Source organism: Acartia tonsa, chromosome 1 (genome assembly GCF_053477335.1).
Source record: "Acartia tonsa isolate MP-2025a chromosome 1, ASM5347733v1, whole genome shotgun sequence".
NCBI classification, from domain to species: domain Eukaryota; kingdom Metazoa; phylum Arthropoda; class Copepoda; order Calanoida; family Acartiidae; genus Acartia; species Acartia tonsa.
In genome coordinates this window covers 25,279,487-25,296,442 of record NC_137260.1, presented here as the reverse complement: position 1 = coordinate 25,296,442, position 16,956 = coordinate 25,279,487, and the positions used below count along the sequence as shown (strand labels likewise).

Genomic DNA, 16,956 nt, shown 5'->3' with positions numbered 1-16,956 from the left:
GGCCCGATCTGTAAGGGTTAAAAAAAAAAGAAAAAATAAAAAGAATGTAAACCTATTTTTTTTCATCCTTGTCACCTGCCTTAAAATTAGGTCTCACAATATCTGAAAAAAAAACTATTTCATATTCCTGCTTGCTTCGCTACTTTTGAATGCTCATCATTCTTGCTTAGTTTAAGTGTTAATAATATCAATGTAAATGAAATGTAAAAATTTTGTAAATAATCATAGCAGCATATAATTTGATAACACTTTTCCTAGTATGGCTTCGAAACCGATTCATATCCGCTAGATTAGAACTGGTTCTCTGTCACACTGAAAAATCATGTAATTCATCATATCACAGACAATTTCTGCGAATAACAAAATCAAAACCAGTTTTGTTGGCCAGTGCTATCGACCCCTCGGGCTAACAAATCTGGTTTTAATATTATAATTATTTTTTCAATATCCGCGGAAAGCTGTCTATAATACGATACGATAAATAACTATTGTGAATTTGTAAATTATTTTTTTTTAACAGCACTGTATGTCCTGAAAGATAAGACCGTTCTTCCTCTGTGTTTACTATTAGTTGCCAGTCTTTAAACTTCAGTATAAATAAATTAATAAAATATGTTATAATGCTATAATCTTATATAAAAAAAAGGTTAAAATGTGATTTGTAACTTATGAAAGAAATAACCAATTAATTATAAATAGTGTAATATAATAATGTAAAAAGAAAGAGTGAAAAGTATGTAAAGTATTGATTGAGTAATTTTTCTAAAGAGTTTTAGAGTAGCCGTGCTACTAAACATTAATTAAAACTTATGAAAAGACCTTTTTTTTAAAAAAAAGTTAAAAGATGTCTCGTCCAAGCCACCAAGACGGAACAGAACTAATATTCTCTCCGACTGAATCTCTTATTGCTGGAATTATTGCTGCGCTCTGTGCTTTGTTAGGTGTTTAAATTTAAATTTTACAATATTTATTATATATTGAAACCATATCTGTCTGTTTGTCTTTCAAGATGTACGTCCATCTTAGTGTCTCTCTGTCATTCTTACTGTCTCTTTGTCTAACTATGGTTTTATCTATCTGTAAGTCCGTTCTGACTGTACTATATAAAGCCAAAGATGATAACAACTAGATTGAGTAAGAACTTGTATCTTCTTCTATCATGACGCTTTACGCTTTTTTTCTTGGATAGATAGACCCCAACCATCCACCTCTAAAAATTTTAAAAAATATTATGCAATAGAAGGAAAATGGTGATGTTAACTTCAAGAATACAGCATCAATTTTCAAAACATATTATTTTTAGCGAAGCTACTCTATAAATTACTTTGTCTGACTTTTCGCCCGTACTCAAGACTCTTTTTGTTGTTGTTTTAAGATACTCGCCAAAACGTATCAAGTATCAGGGAGTAAGGGAGGGGACAATGGATCGAATATACAATTTTTAGGAGTCTTAGACTTTGGGTATTGGTTTAAAGGGAATGTGCAAGAATTTAGCAGGTTCTGACTGACTTTGGGTACTAGCGCATCAAATGCCGCTGACTCGCTTTTAAGTTTTGAATATAGCAGACGAGTATAAAAAAAAACTAATTTTTTATGATGTGGTTGGTTTAACCAATTTTTTCTCTCCATAAGATATCATTTCATAGATTAAAATTTTATTGTAATATTTGTGTATTAAACACTCTCAGAACCATTAAAATTTAGCGTTATGGGGCTATGTGTTGAACGGGTTCCAGGGAGATTTTCCTTGTAATTAATTACAGATTGGTTATGTCAGTCTGATGTGCTGGTAATCTAATTTTCAAATGAATGCTTTTCTTTTTGGAACTTTTTTCTTATTTTATAGTTTTCAAAATTTTATTAACATACCCTTTAAAATTTTTTAAATATTTTCTGGAAAAATACGGATTTCATAGTCTTTCAGCAAAAACTCTTAAATTGAATTAATTGCCCATTGTCCCCTCCCTTACTCCCTGATCAAATATACAATTTACTTGGTCTGTCAGTCTGTTGTGACCCTTCTTTAACATAAAATATACTGTTTAGGAACAATCAGCAATCTGGCCACAATTTATTCTTTGGCTAAAAGGTAGAAAAATCTTCAAAATCTTTAATTATTTTTTAGTAATGAAGCTACTCTACAATTCAAAATGACCAGAAGACACGAAGTGGGGGAAACGTGATTTTCTTGGCTCCTATTTAAGATAGAAGGCTGAAATTATTATTGAGCATAATTAACTATAAAACATATATGGCTGTTTTTTTAGCAGGTTTTTGGCTATTTTCCCCCCATATCTTTGGTGTTTTAGTCAGATTTCCAAAAATTTTCTTAATAAGGATATCAAAATTTAATTTCCCTTTGGTCTTAGGAAACATCCATGGCGTTGGAACTGCTTTATAGCAGGTTTTTGGCTATTTTTATCCTCCTATATTTCCTCATATCCATGATTTCTTTTGTGCTACACTACTTAAGGATGTTGAAATCCTTGTTTTATTCATGATATCTTAATATAATATTATACAATATATTTTAGTAAAAAGCTACGCTCCCACCCGACCACCCTGTTCTTGATATCTCTAGCAGTGTCAGATCTGGTATTCAGTATGTATAATCTACCTATAACGGCACACAGGTACATGCAGATGTATATTAATGTAGTGTAGAGTTACTATGCTCATAAAAAGCGAAGCTTTCTAACATTTAGGGTAGGTCCATCCGTTAAAGTACTTATGTTTTAATCCTACTATCAAACCTTTTTTCCTGTAACAGTGAAGTAAAATTTAGAAAGCTTAGCAACTCTGTAATCATTACCAGAAAGTCCGTATGTCAATTATGTATAGCATCATGATGGTTTTTAAAGCTTTTTTACTTCTTTTTCGTATTATATGATAATTTAATTTTCTAGATTTTTGGTATATTAGGCTTGATTATATATTTGACGTGTTTCAAATTTATAGACATGTTATTGGATGATAACAATATTCTATTTTAGATTTTTCCATCGTGGATGTGAGTTTATGTGCCTGCCCCCTGAGATGTGTAAATTCTACCCTTACTTTCTGTACGGCAATGTTGGAGTGTCCATGTATATTATGGCTTTTATAGCTATACAACGCGTCTTTGGAATGTTCTATCCCAGTTCTGTTACAATGTTTAATAAGGTAGGAACTTAGTTTCTTATTATGTCAAGAATTCAAGTTATTTTGTATGTCCGTTATGATCTCGCTAACCACTTAACCGATTTAATTACTCCTGGGGGGTTTAGACATTATCTAATCCCTGGGCCTTCCCTATACCCTCGAATACCGATTCCCTAGATGCCAGAGTCAAAGCATTAGTTTAATTTTTTAAATCAATAAATTTCGATATGCAACACATTGTTTCTTTTTAGAGTACCCTTACTCCTATTAAAAGTATATCTAATTCCACGTCCTTAACTAAAACTTTGCTTTTAAGATGGTTGTACTCAACATTTACAAAAATAGTAAAAAATTTTAGCAAAGACAATTATGTCCTAAATAATGTATCTCCACTAAAACCGATTGATTAATCATTTGAACCCCTTAATCTTCCACTTCCCCTAATTTTGAATGCTTACAAATCAAAGTTTCCTGGGTAAACACTGATAGATTAGAACCTTACTATTGATTTGATAACTGAATGTAAATTTATCTTTTTATGTTGGCTATCTGTCTGTACCGAAAAATCTGGGTAACCGTTGAACGCATATGACTTCCTACTACAGTGAATCTTTTTATTTGTTAAGTAAAGGTTTTCAATGGTGGTATCTCAAACATCTAGACATGATGGTTGATGTGTGACAGATCCCTCTTTTTGATGCCAAAATGGCCAAGATTGTGTTAGAAATCCGATCAAGGTGTCCATAGAAAGATATTGACATGCCCCATCAAAAATTGTCTTTTTGATGCCAAATTGGCAGGGATTGAGTTAGAAACCTGGTTGGGATGTCTATGGAGGGGTCTTTACGTGCTCCATCAGGGGTTCTAAACATTATGGGGTCTGTCTGCGGGATTTTGGGTACTTAAAACGATTTGTTGATTTTTAACCTCCATGTAAGGAAAAATTCTACATAGGGGCTGGAACTCGAGCTGGGGTGCTCGGGAGGGGTGAGTAGAAATCAAAATTCAATAGTGCTTTCTCGTCATTGATTGGACATGATTTGTGTCATTTTTTGTTAGTTTTTGTCTAAAACTGTAGGGTTTATATTGAAAAGAGTGAAGCGATTGTTTTTTTTAAAACACCCTTTATGTGTGTGTGTGCGTGTGTATGTGTGTAGAGGTGTGTGTGTATTTGAGATTTGTAAATATACTGAAAACAAGAACAAAAAATAACATAGCAATAAAATATATTACTGTTTAGACATTTAAACATTTTATGTCCTACATATGTTTTGATACTATAAAATTTTAAATAATTATGATGAATTTATTGAAGTAAAAAAAAAAATGATGGTATCTCCGTGCACCATCCCAAAAATCACCTCGAATAATTTCCACTCAAATCAACCTTCCCCCATCCCCTCTCAAAAAACGAAAAATAATCCCCTCCCCCGCCATTCCCCATTATTAAATTGTCACTATATCCATCAAGTAGCATAATTTAATACAAAATTGTAAATTGTGGTTGGTGACCACCGGTGTTAGATTCCACGGAGGACATATTAGCCAGCAGCTATACGCAACAAATACATGTACTAAACTTTTATACAACAGAATTAAATAGAAAGGTGGTCAACCATCAAATCTTTTTACAACTTTAAACTAAATAGGAAAAAAAAAATATTACGGTTCTTTTTCAAATCATAAGTAAAATGTTGCAAAATTTTGGTCTTATCATTTTTTGTCAAGATATTTTCTGTTTGAGATTTATGATGCTATCTATCGCGTTATTCCTTTTCTAATGCAAATCCACAAAAACGGCGGAGTTCAATCATTGCCCTGGTTCCATTTGACCACCAAAAACATTTATCAAATTAAATCGCTTGTTGGCTACAGATTCCCCCTGACCTAGATTTAGACCAATTATTACTCCATTTCATTTATACAATGACAACGTGATGTACAAAGCTTTGTCTCCCTAAACCAATGATATTTTTGATATTCTTTGTTGTATACAGAAAACCTTATAATGAATATTATTTTTGGTGTAATAATCCTATTACAACTCTTGGCATTCTTTTAAAATGCAGTCTTAATATGTCGACTACATAAATGACATACAAAGGAGTGAAATTGGCGAAGCAGCTTATAGTGCCTAATAAAAAATAAAGGCCTACATAACAAATGACCAATCATAGGTCAGTATACATTTTACCATTGGTTGATTAAAATGGATACTGGCCTATCAATGGTCACTTGTATTGTCATTTTTGATTAGGCACTATAATCTGCTTCTGTGCTGATTTGAGCCATTTTCTATCTTGACTATAGGTGCAGAAAATTCATACAGTACCTGAGTACTGTTGAATGTACATTTTTGGCCGGTAATTTAATGACATGAAAACTATTTGTAACGCCTACAGCATGCATATTTTCCTACATAAACTAACAAACATTCTCATAACTTTTATATTAATTCATGTTACGTTCTCCCTATGTAAATTTATTACTTTATTTATTTTAACAAAAAAACTTTTTGCATGAAAATTTTAGCCATATATTTCTTAATTTTTTTTTTACTTCTCTTGACTGTTACAGGTAAGGTTTAATAGGCATTTTTAACAGAATCAGGAAGCTTTACAAAGTGTCTCAAAAGATCAGCCGTATGACGTCATAAAAATGATGGATGAGAGGAGAAGTGGGAAAGTAAACCCCTAAAAAGATATGAATTTAGACGTATTTTTATGACGTCACACGGCTGATTTTTTGAAACACTTTGTAAAGCCACCAGAATCAGTAAATCAATTATGATAAAAATAGAAAAAAATCGACTGATTTTTAAGAAAATGCTTTTTTCTGATGATTCAATACTTTACTATTTTTCGACATTTGTCTTTTTTATGGTGCCATTAGGAAAATATTTTAAGTTTGCATATGAAATTTTCTCTTCAAAATCCAGGCACCTGTTACACCAAACTTTACACATTTTTATCAATATAGAGTTCTTCAGTTTAGCCTATAAACTTTGCACTAATATATTTAGTAAAAAGACAACTGTAGTGTTTTATATCATCAATAATTTAATCTTGGATGTTATGTATTAAGGTTTAGTATTTTCGTCTTAGTACCTCTTAAAGGGGTTAGGAGATGTAGGAGTTCGGTGGTCAAGACCCCACCTTAAGTGCCCTTAGATGCCTCCTGGGTGTGTAAACGTTAGTATAAAAAAGATTATAGGATAAGAAAGATTTTTTTCCTAAATTTCTTTTTAAAAGGTTTAAATGACAAGAAAATGGTTGACGAGTCTCTCTATTATATTAGCACGACACTCATAGGCTAAACTTTAATTCTTGTTGCCTTGAAAATGTCCATAAAAAGATGTCTTAGGAAAGGGAAATTATGACAGAGGGCTTTTATATTGATGGGTATTATGCATTTTTATACAAAATATTTAAATATTTTTGCATATTTTTCTTATACATATGCTAAAAATGAGTTTGTTTTATTTAAAAATCAATTTTAATTTTTGAATGTGTATATATTTAAAAGTCAAAATTCTATGTCCATATAAAAAAAATACCCCAAAAACGGCTAATTTAAACTTTTTCAGACACAGTAAAATGTTACCCCCTACCCCTGATTTTTACTTTTTCTGGATTTACTTTGCTTTTTTGTTATGCCTTATTCCCTAGTAAATTTAAGTATAATTTTAGTTTACAGTGCCTATAATGATTGGCTTTGTTTGGATTCTAATCTTTGGAACGCTGACACTACCGTTAACACAGACATGGGGACAATTTGGATTCGAACCTCTGACCTTCTCTTGTACATTTTGTAAGTATTTTTTATAATCTACAGGCAATATTTTTGTTTGTTTGGGTCATTGTTCTCTGACTTTAATAATTTTTATGTTAAGGTAACAAAGACAGTTATTTTAAGAAGAACTCCAATTTTGATGTAAAATCAAAAGAACAATGTTGATTTAAAATAATATTTTAAAACATTTGATCTTTTTTTAGTAGAAAGTGATGGGCATAGCTTTATGTCTCTGGCAAGCTTGGGTGGAGTTGTTCCTTGTATTCTTATCATTATTTCATATACAAGCATCTATATCAAAGTTTGGAGGACAGGTAAGATATCAGCATCTAAAGAGAAGCTTCTTGATAAAGTACTATGCACTTATTTTTTGTGTAATAGACTTACGACCCTTTATGCACAAAACCTTTATATTACTGTTTAGGTTTTTTGTTTCTTCCATCCGCTATTCCACCCGTCTGAAACGCTCTGGAGAAAATTTTATTTTATAGGCTCCTATTTAAGATAGACTGCTGATGAAAATACCCCTTTCCACGTGCACCGGTATATCAGTCATGATACAAAATATTAAATATTAAATAAAAGATATGAAATGAAATGAAAATACTTATAATAGGTTTCATGATTTTTCCCAATAAATTAATTCTTAAATATCTTCTCTAAGGGTCACTTTGTCTGTATTTCTATCACCTGGGTTTTTTGTCATTCGCTTCTTATGGAAGTTGTAATCCTTGTTTAAAGCTAAGACATTATCTCTGTTCATTTAGCTTATTTAAAGAAGATATCTATTATCACAAATTCTGACCGAATAGAAAATTACAAAAATAGATCTATCATTTTATTTTTTGCAAATATTATCTAAGTTAATAATTGATTTTTTTTCTTTGTAAAATATGGATAAACACACAAAATAGTTTACTCATATAGGAATCTTATTTTGAAATCCTAAATGAAAACTTTCATAAATTACTTTTTTAATACTATGATGCAGAAGCAATAAATGCGGACATGATCTTATTGGAAACTTACCGTAGGTCATTAGAAAACACCTAATAATATGTAAAAGAGAAATTAACACATACGAAAATTGTAGATGTATATTTAATTAGGTAAACTTTTTGATAGAGGATTTTTGTTTAGTTTAATTCCTAATAATTTGAAATATTTGAAACATAAATGTCCCAGAACAGGTTTTCCAAATATACACAGCATTTTATATAATTGTTTTATTTTCTATGCATAATTAAGATTTTTATAAAGCGTTTCTCTTGAAACACCCTGTATGATAGAAAATAGCAAGTTTTATTTTATATAACTTAAGATTACGATGACTGCTAAGCTCCACATAGGTTTTAGACTATCTTATAATTTTTTCTTATAAGATTAGATAGTTTAAGGCTATTTTTTTCAACCTACGAATACAGATACCCGGGATCCTAGGGGCGTATCGAATTGTATTATAAAAAGAAAATCAGTTTAATCAGGGCTAGTCGGCCGCGTAAATCTCACCAATGAGTTGTACCATATTAATGTGAAGTACTTGTTGGTAAATAAATTTTTATCCGCCCCAGATAATATTTTGTGTATAGGTAAAGAAACTCTGCGAGGTCAGGATAAATTACAAAAAAGTTCGTGGACAAAAAAGTTTAACTTTAGCAGGTATAATACAAGGATAAGTAAATTCTTAGACAATGGACGATAAATTGGTATATATTCCCAATGATGATAACTAAGATTACCCCTTCTGTATATTAAAACACTACCAGTTGTGAACTAACCGATTCCAATTTTGTAAAAGTACCCAAAGTATTCGAGGCAAAGAATAAGATACTTCGGGTACTAGTGTTATTGACAGCCAAATGTCTCTTCCTTCCCTGAGTAGTACTTTAAATTTAATAAAGGATTCCTATTTCAAAAAGAAAATCTTTTTAGGAATACATTTTTAAAGTGTGGCTCGGCAGATGGGCTTTTAATTATCGTAATTTTAAGAAGATTTTTGATTATAGTCCGACTTGGCTGTGTCTAATTTTTGCAGACCGAGGTTAAGTGAGTCGCAATTGCAGCGCTGAAAAAGAGTAGGCGCGGCTGCCAGGCCCTTCTCATGTTTAACATCCTGGGTATATTTGTATATGCAGTCTGTCAAAAGCCATGCATTTTATTATTAATTTGCTAGGAATTTTTTAAAGAAAACTTGAGCCTGCAATGACGGTTGTCGTTATTTGCGATAAAAAAAAAGTGAAAATGCTACCTAAAATTGATCATGTATGATTGAAATACCATTTGAAGAAGACATCCATATAATTTTCATGAATTTCTTTTTGCTCTTTGACGGCTGTCGATTTAAGCTTATTTTATTTACTTCTTTACTTTTCTCTTGATCCCTGAACTTTTTTAGTAAGAAAAGAAGAGAGAATAATTCTGCTAGTTATGAGAATAAGTTCAAAACTTCAGATTTCAGATCAATTATACAGGTTATACAATACTTTTTATTTCATGACAATAACGTATCATACTTTAAAGTAGCAGGGGTGAAAGTTATTAATGTAGGATTTATTCATATGCATAATTATAATTAAGTTAAAATAACAACAATCTACTACAATAGCAATAAATACAATCTCTCAAGGCTTGGAATTGGAGAGGATATGGCAATTGGACTGGACCTTTTTCTTCAGACTTAATATTTTATATGATTGCTAATTTAATATTCTTTAATTTATCAGAAAAGAGAAAGAGATCTGACTCGAACAGTGTTTTGTATTTTCATCAGTTACATTGCATGTTTCCTTCCCTTTGCTTTACTTTCAGGTAATCTTATAATAAACATTAGTTTAATTTTTTTCTGTAGCTTAAGATCTCATCAACCACTAAACCGAATGGGTTCTCCATTTTACATTTTTAGGCTATTTTTCTGCTTTTTTCTATCCTTTGAAATACAGTACCCCTAGAGGCTTGTGGCGCAGCCCCTAGTCAGAATATAAAGAGGGACCTTTATGTTTTAGATTATCCTTTCTATTTATGCTATATAGGCTAAAAAAACGTTACTCCTAGTGTAGCCTAGAATATTTATAGGATTTTGCCTATAAAACATTAAAATCCTTTTGAAATTAACAATTGATTTTTATTGTCCAATAAAACATTTATTATTTGTCAATACAAAAAGTTTACTGTTTTAATTTTTTAAAATAAGATAAAGAGTTTTATTCTCTTTTATTATCATGTATTATGGTGCTAATACTTTGATGTTTACATTTTAAAAAGTAATCTTTCCTCGCCTAAATAGCATAAAATTGTTCACTGTACATATAAAACTTCTTTATTTGCAAGATCTTAAAATCTCTTATTAAAGTATCAGGAATTCCGTCTGTAGTTAAGGATATCACTTACCGCTAAACTGATATGGTTTTTATTTACAGTGAATATTCATACACATTCAAGGAAGGTTTACAACTAATTTGTCGGAGTGTACCAAAAAAATATCGGCCCCTCAAAATTTTTTTTCTTTTACTAGATGGAAAATGTAGGGTCGCTTCCCCCTACACTCTTCCCTAGAGTGACCCTAGTGGCCTCTATGTGTGTAGCCGTCTACAAATAAAGACATCACTTTATAAACATTTAATTAAGTTGTGGATAAGATGCCACCATCAAGAAACACAGGACTACACCTGTTTGCCTACACATTAACCTGGACCTCTGCATTTCTAAATCCTATCATATACTGTTATACAAATAAGGTTAGTTTTCTTAGTTAATCTACATAGTATCATTTATCTGCTGATTGTTAGATAATTAAGCAGCTTGCTTATGGTTATGTTTAATGCAGCTGTGGCTGCCAAGCCCATGGAATTAATCATCTTGCAACTTTTAATATTCTGTCTTGGCAATCTCGAATGTAATTTTAATTGTGGGATTAGGTTAATGTATTCTATATAAATTTTGAAGATGCTGTTAAGCTTTGATTTTGAAATAAGATTTTGCCATTTTAAATTGGTCTATGGTTAACTTATTTCATCTTGATTTAAAACTGTAACTAGGGAATTAATAACCCTTCTTATTATTTTCCCCCCTCTATTTGACACAGATAAATATTTTCTAATATTGTGAAATATGCAACAACATAAAAAATTTTTTTAGCACTACAAAGCTGCCTATGAACAAGCTCTGTTTGAACATTGTCTTCAAAGATTTTCTAGTGTGCGACACAATAATGGGGAGCAATACCAACCCAGACATGAAAATAATCATGAACAAGATATACATCAAGATAACATTGAGCTACAACAAGAAGAGGAATTGATACAAACCAAAATAGATTTTGAAAATGATCAAGAATTGGCAGCTAGTGAAGTGCAAACGGTATTTTTTTTATGAAAATAAAGATAAGTATTGTTGGAAAAACAAATGTCTTCTTCTTAAATATTAGAATTTTCTTTTAGCTAATTCTATCAAAAGGGATATTAATAAATTCTTTTGGCTTTTGGTACAACAAATATTTAATTTCTTGATTTTGTCTGTTATGCTTCATTAAATTTTTTTTAACAATTTATTCAATTTTTAGGAACCATTGATGAACCAAACTGTAGAAATTTCGCCAAATGTTATAGTCACAAAATTGTAATAATTTAAAATTAACATCTAGATTATTTCAAATAAATATTGCATATCTCATCAAATGATATTCTATTAAATAATTTATTTTAAGGTTAGATTAATCAACAAGAAACAACATATTTTATTTAATGATTTATGTTAATTAATACATAAAACACAAAATAATCTTTAAAGAATTTTTATGCTTACATAGACAAAAGCATCTTTTTATAATCTTCCAAATTTTGTTTGGAAGATCTGAAGGGACAAACAATGAACCAAGGATATGCATAGAAATAATGATGCATGGTTGACAGTCCAGGATATTCCAGGTAGTCGCTTATACAGGTAGGTGGCCGGTCAATGATGGAGGCCACAGCTGTTGCATCCGGATGCTCCCACTTGTCACCAGGCAGGTTGGCCACATGCTGCCAGACAAATCCGTTCAGGACGCCTCCGTCATACAGCAGTTGCACGGGCCACAAACTGTTACAATCCTATTTGCAAAATGACTATTTCAATAACAGAGTCATAACTTCATTTGTGCTTTTATTGTCAAATTCAAGAGAATGAATATGTTGTTAGGTACACAAAGTATGCTTCGATATGCTAATTTTATATCAATAAATTGGAACAGCGTTATGAGGTACTATAATTTAAAATTTATTATAAGAAGGGTTTAGAGAACAGTAGTTCGTTTTCATGAGACAAAGTACTTTGAAGTAAATACAAAAGTGATACATCCTTTTATAAAGTAACAGAATGTCTCCTATCTGTCTGTCTAATGGAGATTAGGATCTTGCAAACCACTGGACCGATATGGTATTTTTTTACATTGAAGCCTCTAATAGGTGCAGAGTAGGTTTATATTTATTTTGAGGGAGGATACCTTCACCCCCGTAAGGCAGTTCGCCCCTAAAAAATCCACCCCCTCCATACTTTCTTTGAGTGACTCTACAATACATACCTGCTCTGGGGTATAGTTGAATTGAAAGTAATGATCTCCCATTCCAATAAAGCAGAAATGATCAAACCAAACATCAGAGGCGTCTGCTTCATCCTAATATAATTACAAATGATAAGGTAGCTAATTCTACACTGGTTAGCCTTTATAAAGGTTTGTGCAATAAGGTACAATAAAAAATATTATCCATCTTTATTTACTTTTTATTAATCCTGACTTTTTATTATACCTATGATTTAAAGTTAATATTATCCCATAAGCATGGAATGAGAATAAATAATAAAAACTATATTTTCAAAATATAATCAATCCCTTCTATGTTAAATTTTTTAAAAGTGAGGTATTAATAAATTTTTACAAATTTTTTTTCTCCATTTACTTTAGTTTTTCTTAACAATAACCAATCCATAATTGGTAATAAGTTATCAATTCATATCTGCAGATTAATTCTTGTAAATGATTACATTATTGTGTTAAAGTATTTATTATTACTTGGATCTTACACCAGATTATCATGTACTTTAATTAAGTGAAACTTTTAGCTGGCTAAAATATCAATCCACCAAAAAAGTGATGTTTATGTTAGGAAATTAAATTGACGACATTTTCTCATCTGCCATAATGTCCACGTATATTCTACATATATCCATTATTGTGTTACCTTAGTCATTGGTACAACAAGAAAATCATCAGGAGTGCTACCCTTCTGCAGGACAAGCCTGTCGCCAACTCCTTGCGAGTCAAACTGTTCCTGGGATCTGCCGCCATTACAAATGACAGCTGGGTCAACAAAGTATGCTGTTGTGAAGTAGGCCGCAGCTCCGAAAAAGTCACCTGCCTAAAATTATGTTAGTACGAAATACTCTTTGAAAAAAACTCTAATCTTTTTAAGTAATAGGTGTGTTTATAAAGCTTAGCTTTCTTTATGTTTTACATTCCTCTGTCGGTAATGCATGGTTTCTACTTAACAAGGATGACAACATCCAAGCACTGAAACGGTAGGACAAACGGACATTAACATTTGTATAGTATCTGAACTGAATAATCAGAATTTAAAAGTATAAGAGTCGAAGCAAAATTGTAAGTAAATTTGTTGAAAAACTGCTTGAAGCAGGATAATTTTTATGGACATACTTACATTTTTGGACTTGATTTGCTTATAATATTGTTCTTTTTTGTCCCAGGAATCAATATACCAAAAATCAGATCAAACGAATTTTACTTTTTGTTGTTAAAAAAGTAAAAAAATCAACATGTTTAAAATGGACGTATGGACATTCTGGTAATGATTATAGAGTTGCTACGCTTTCTAAATCGTACCCAACTACTACAGGAATCATCATGCAAAGTTTGAAATCGATAGGACAATTCTAACATGCCTAAATTAACGAATAAAAGCTATCTACTTCGGACGGACGTACGGACGGACGGACGTACGGACCGACCCTAATTATAGAAAAGCTTCGCTTTTAAAAATCTCCGTAATAATGAAATATTAACCTATTAGAAGCCAGCAGCAAATTAGTTTATTATTCAAATTTCGTACCTTGATGTTAAATGTTTGAAACGTCGCAAAATGTAAAGAGATTCTTTATGAATCATATATAGATTATCTATGAGAATTGTAAGAATTGAATTGTAGTTAAACACAGCAGATACTTTTTGTATTTTTTATTGAAACTATAGTGATTTTGAAATTCGCTCTATCATTTTTTGTTTAAACGAACAATAAAACTGACCTGGTATGCCTCGTTTTTATCATAAGGAACAAGTTCTTCATCAATGTTATCCTGAGATACATAATTTAATTTATAAATATTTTATGAAATCCTGTTTCTAGCTGTAGGATTTATTTTTTAAACGAACAAAAAAAATAAAATAGCAAGATTACAATTAGAATTAGAGTTTGTCTGACTCTGTCATTTATGTTGTTGACTTTTATATTTAAAAAAAAGATATGGCCCTGAAACCGATTTACATCCGCTGGATTAGAACCCGTTCTTAGCCATACTGAAAAATCATGTAAAGCATCGTATTACAGTCAATTTTCTACGAATAATATAATAGAAATCATAAAATTGATACCAGTTTTGTTATCCCGGGCATTCGGTTCCTTGGGGGCTAACAAAACAAGTTCTTTTATTTAAAAAAAAATCAAGGGGGATGCAAAATAAAGTGCGTCAAACAAATAAACCTACCCTTGTCATACCACTTTGGCTTCCTGCAATAAAACCAGCTTCATCATAGATAAGCACCAGAGATGGATCACTTGGGTCTGCATATCTATAATACGAGTTGATTCAGCTTGTTAATCTTAACAAAATTATGTGTTTTTAGTTTAAATATAAGGTAACATGCAGTTATAAACTTATATTTACAAAAATACATGAACTGTTGTAATGGATATAGAATACGTGGATATTGTGAGAGTTTCTCGCATCCCCTGATCAAATTTTCCCATCAGCTAATATAACGCCCCCCTCCACCTTATCACTATTCCCCCTACCCTTTCCATGACCATAAGGAACGTATTGATCAATTCTTGAGGACTAAATTATCAACCTTAATTGACGACAAAAATATCCAATCGCAATATCCACATGTTACATATCCAATACTGTTGAATTAAACCTGTTTCCCAGCCAGGTAGGATTTTTGTCTCCACAGGAGCTGATCAGCTGCCAGCCAGCATCACTGACCTCTTGGGCAGTCAATGGGTAAGGATAGAAGGCACTACCAAATGGATTGAGTCCAAATGTAACCCTCAGATTCGGCCAGGTTTGCGCCGATGCAAAACTAAAAGTTGCATTATCATAAAATTGACTCATTTTTGGTATCGTAGCCACCGTATCGTTCATAAAAAAACATCTTCCCCTCCCAAAACATGACATATTGTATGTAATACTGTCTGCACAAACTAACTAAATTACAGTATATATAAAAGGAATAAGTTTTTTTTTTCAAAAAAATATAGATTCTTTTTTGCTGCGCTACTTGCTTATAATAATATAATAATTATAACCTTGTTATTGGCGATAAAAATGTGCAAAATGTTTCAAGAAATTTATCATAATGTTTATCTTATACTTGCCATATAAGCGGTAAAACTCTTAGCAGATACATTGTAAATGTACAACTGTGTCCTAACTTTACATTTTATTTTATTTTATCTTTATAAGTAAATACAATTATGATTATACAGCTGCTTATAATATTTTTTAATGTTTGTTTTTTTATTTCAAATGTTGTATTTGTTTTTTTAATTCCTTAAATTTCTGTATGTTTATTAAAGGACGCCTGCAAGAAATAACACGCTTTAACTGCTGAAAGACTGCCACAAGAAGAGCCAATACCCCAAATTTAAAGCCTTTAGCTTCAATAACAAAAAAGTTCTAGGCACTTCAAAAAAGCATTTTATGTACAATGGAATTTTTGAAAGATTTCCAATGCTCATAAAAGAAAAAACAATATTAAATTACGTCGCCTAGACACAAAATTATAACCTTATCTTTGTCAGAAACTTAGATTGCCTGTAACTGATTACATTTTTACAATAAAAACACCACATTTCATAGTCAAAATCTATGAAAAAAATTCGATTTCGATTGCATTTTAAAACGAAAATTATAGCGGAAACAAAGGGGTAAACTAATACAAGCTTAGCTGTGATTGGTTGTTAAGCTGATTCAGCCTTCTGATTGGCTACAGTACATTCGGTACAACGCAAGTAAAACTTAATTTTTTTTAATGATTTTGACTATAAAAATGGGTATTTTTATTGTAAAAATATAATTAGTTACTGGAAACCTAAATTTATGACAAAAATAAGCTTATAATTTGGTTTCTAGGCCACGTAGTTTAATTTCAAAGTTTTCAACATGAGCATTGCAATTCTTTCAAAATTTTTATGTACATAAAATGTCATTTTAAAATTCCTAGAACTTTTTTGTTATAAAAGCTGAAGGCTTCAAATTTGGGGTATTTGGTCTACTTGTGGCAGTCTTTCAACAGTTAAAGCGTGGTATTTCTTGCAGGCTTCCTTTAAAATATTTAAGTCTAGACAATTATAGATAAAAATAATATGAAATTTGTGTACAGTTAAATCGGAAGTTCAACAAGATTTAGATTAATACAGGTATAAGGTATAACAAACAAGTGAAATAAATCTTAAATAATGTTTGGGGGGCAAATGGAGAGGTCATCAATTTTACTATATTGTTGCCACACAACGACAGCTCAAAACCACGGTATAAGTTTTAGTGATTTATTTCGTTATTGGTATAAGCTGAGATTAAAATATTTTTTTTTGGATAAATCTAATAAGGAAATGTAATATTGTTTTTCAAATTCTGTTCTGAAATGGTAAATGAGTTAAACTATTAAACTTTTTTCCCATAAAAAAAAACAATGTATAATTCTTAATCATGGTAAATAATAATCATTTTCATATTTGTCAGCTTTCAGAATTA

General features: G+C 31.1%; 2 protein-coding genes across 2 annotated transcripts; one reads left to right on the top strand and one right to left on the bottom strand.

The window, feature by feature from the left end:
- Window positions 1-520: 520 nt before the first annotated feature.
- Window positions 521-11,637, top strand: LOC145315747 (protein trapped in endoderm-1-like). The gene is made up of 12 exons (XM_080155791.1): window positions 521-941; window positions 2,047-2,089; window positions 2,535-2,633; window positions 2,994-3,162; window positions 6,831-6,951; window positions 7,137-7,247; window positions 8,523-8,592; window positions 9,329-9,404; window positions 9,657-9,741; window positions 10,558-10,667; window positions 11,068-11,289; window positions 11,492-11,637. The coding sequence occupies exons 1-12, from the start codon at window positions 845-847 to the stop codon at window positions 11,549-11,551; spliced, it is 1,263 nt and encodes a 420-aa protein (XP_080011917.1). The 5' UTR covers window positions 521-844; the 3' UTR covers window positions 11,552-11,637.
- A 23-nt stretch (window positions 11,638-11,660) lies between these two features.
- LOC145315753 (uncharacterized) lies at window positions 11,661-15,655 on the bottom strand. The gene is made up of 7 exons (XM_080155805.1): window positions 15,579-15,655; window positions 15,119-15,283; window positions 14,686-14,770; window positions 14,227-14,277; window positions 13,149-13,325; window positions 12,491-12,583; window positions 11,661-12,020 (listed from the first exon to the last, which is right to left on the bottom strand). Exons 1-7 carry the CDS (start codon window positions 15,608-15,610, stop codon window positions 11,730-11,732), a joined length of 894 nt encoding a protein of 297 aa, XP_080011931.1. The 5' UTR covers window positions 15,611-15,655; the 3' UTR covers window positions 11,661-11,729.
- Window positions 15,656-16,956: the final 1,301 nt, after the last annotated feature.

Bases quoted from the DNA above. Each gene is read 5' to 3' on its own strand.
- LOC145315747 (XM_080155791.1), top strand. From the start codon at position 845: ATGTCTCGTCCAAGCCACCAAGACGGAACAGAACTAATATTCTCTCCG. The intron at 6,952-7,136 runs GTAAGTATTTTT...ATCTTTTTTTAG, and splicing joins GACCTTCTCTTGTACATTTT to TAGAAAGTGATGGGCATAGC. The intron at 11,290-11,491 runs GTATTTTTTTTA...TTCAATTTTTAG, and splicing joins CAGCTAGTGAAGTGCAAACG to GAACCATTGATGAACCAAAC.
- LOC145315753 (XM_080155805.1), bottom strand. From the start codon at position 15,610: ATGTATCTGCTAAGAGTTTTACCGCTTATATG. The intron at 15,284-15,578 runs GCAAGTATAAGA...TGCAACTTTTAG, and splicing joins AGAGTTTTACCGCTTATATG to TTTTGCATCGGCGCAAACCT. The intron at 14,771-15,118 runs GTTTAATTCAAC...CTCGTATTATAG, and splicing joins CCTACCTGGCTGGGAAACAG to ATATGCAGACCCAAGTGATC.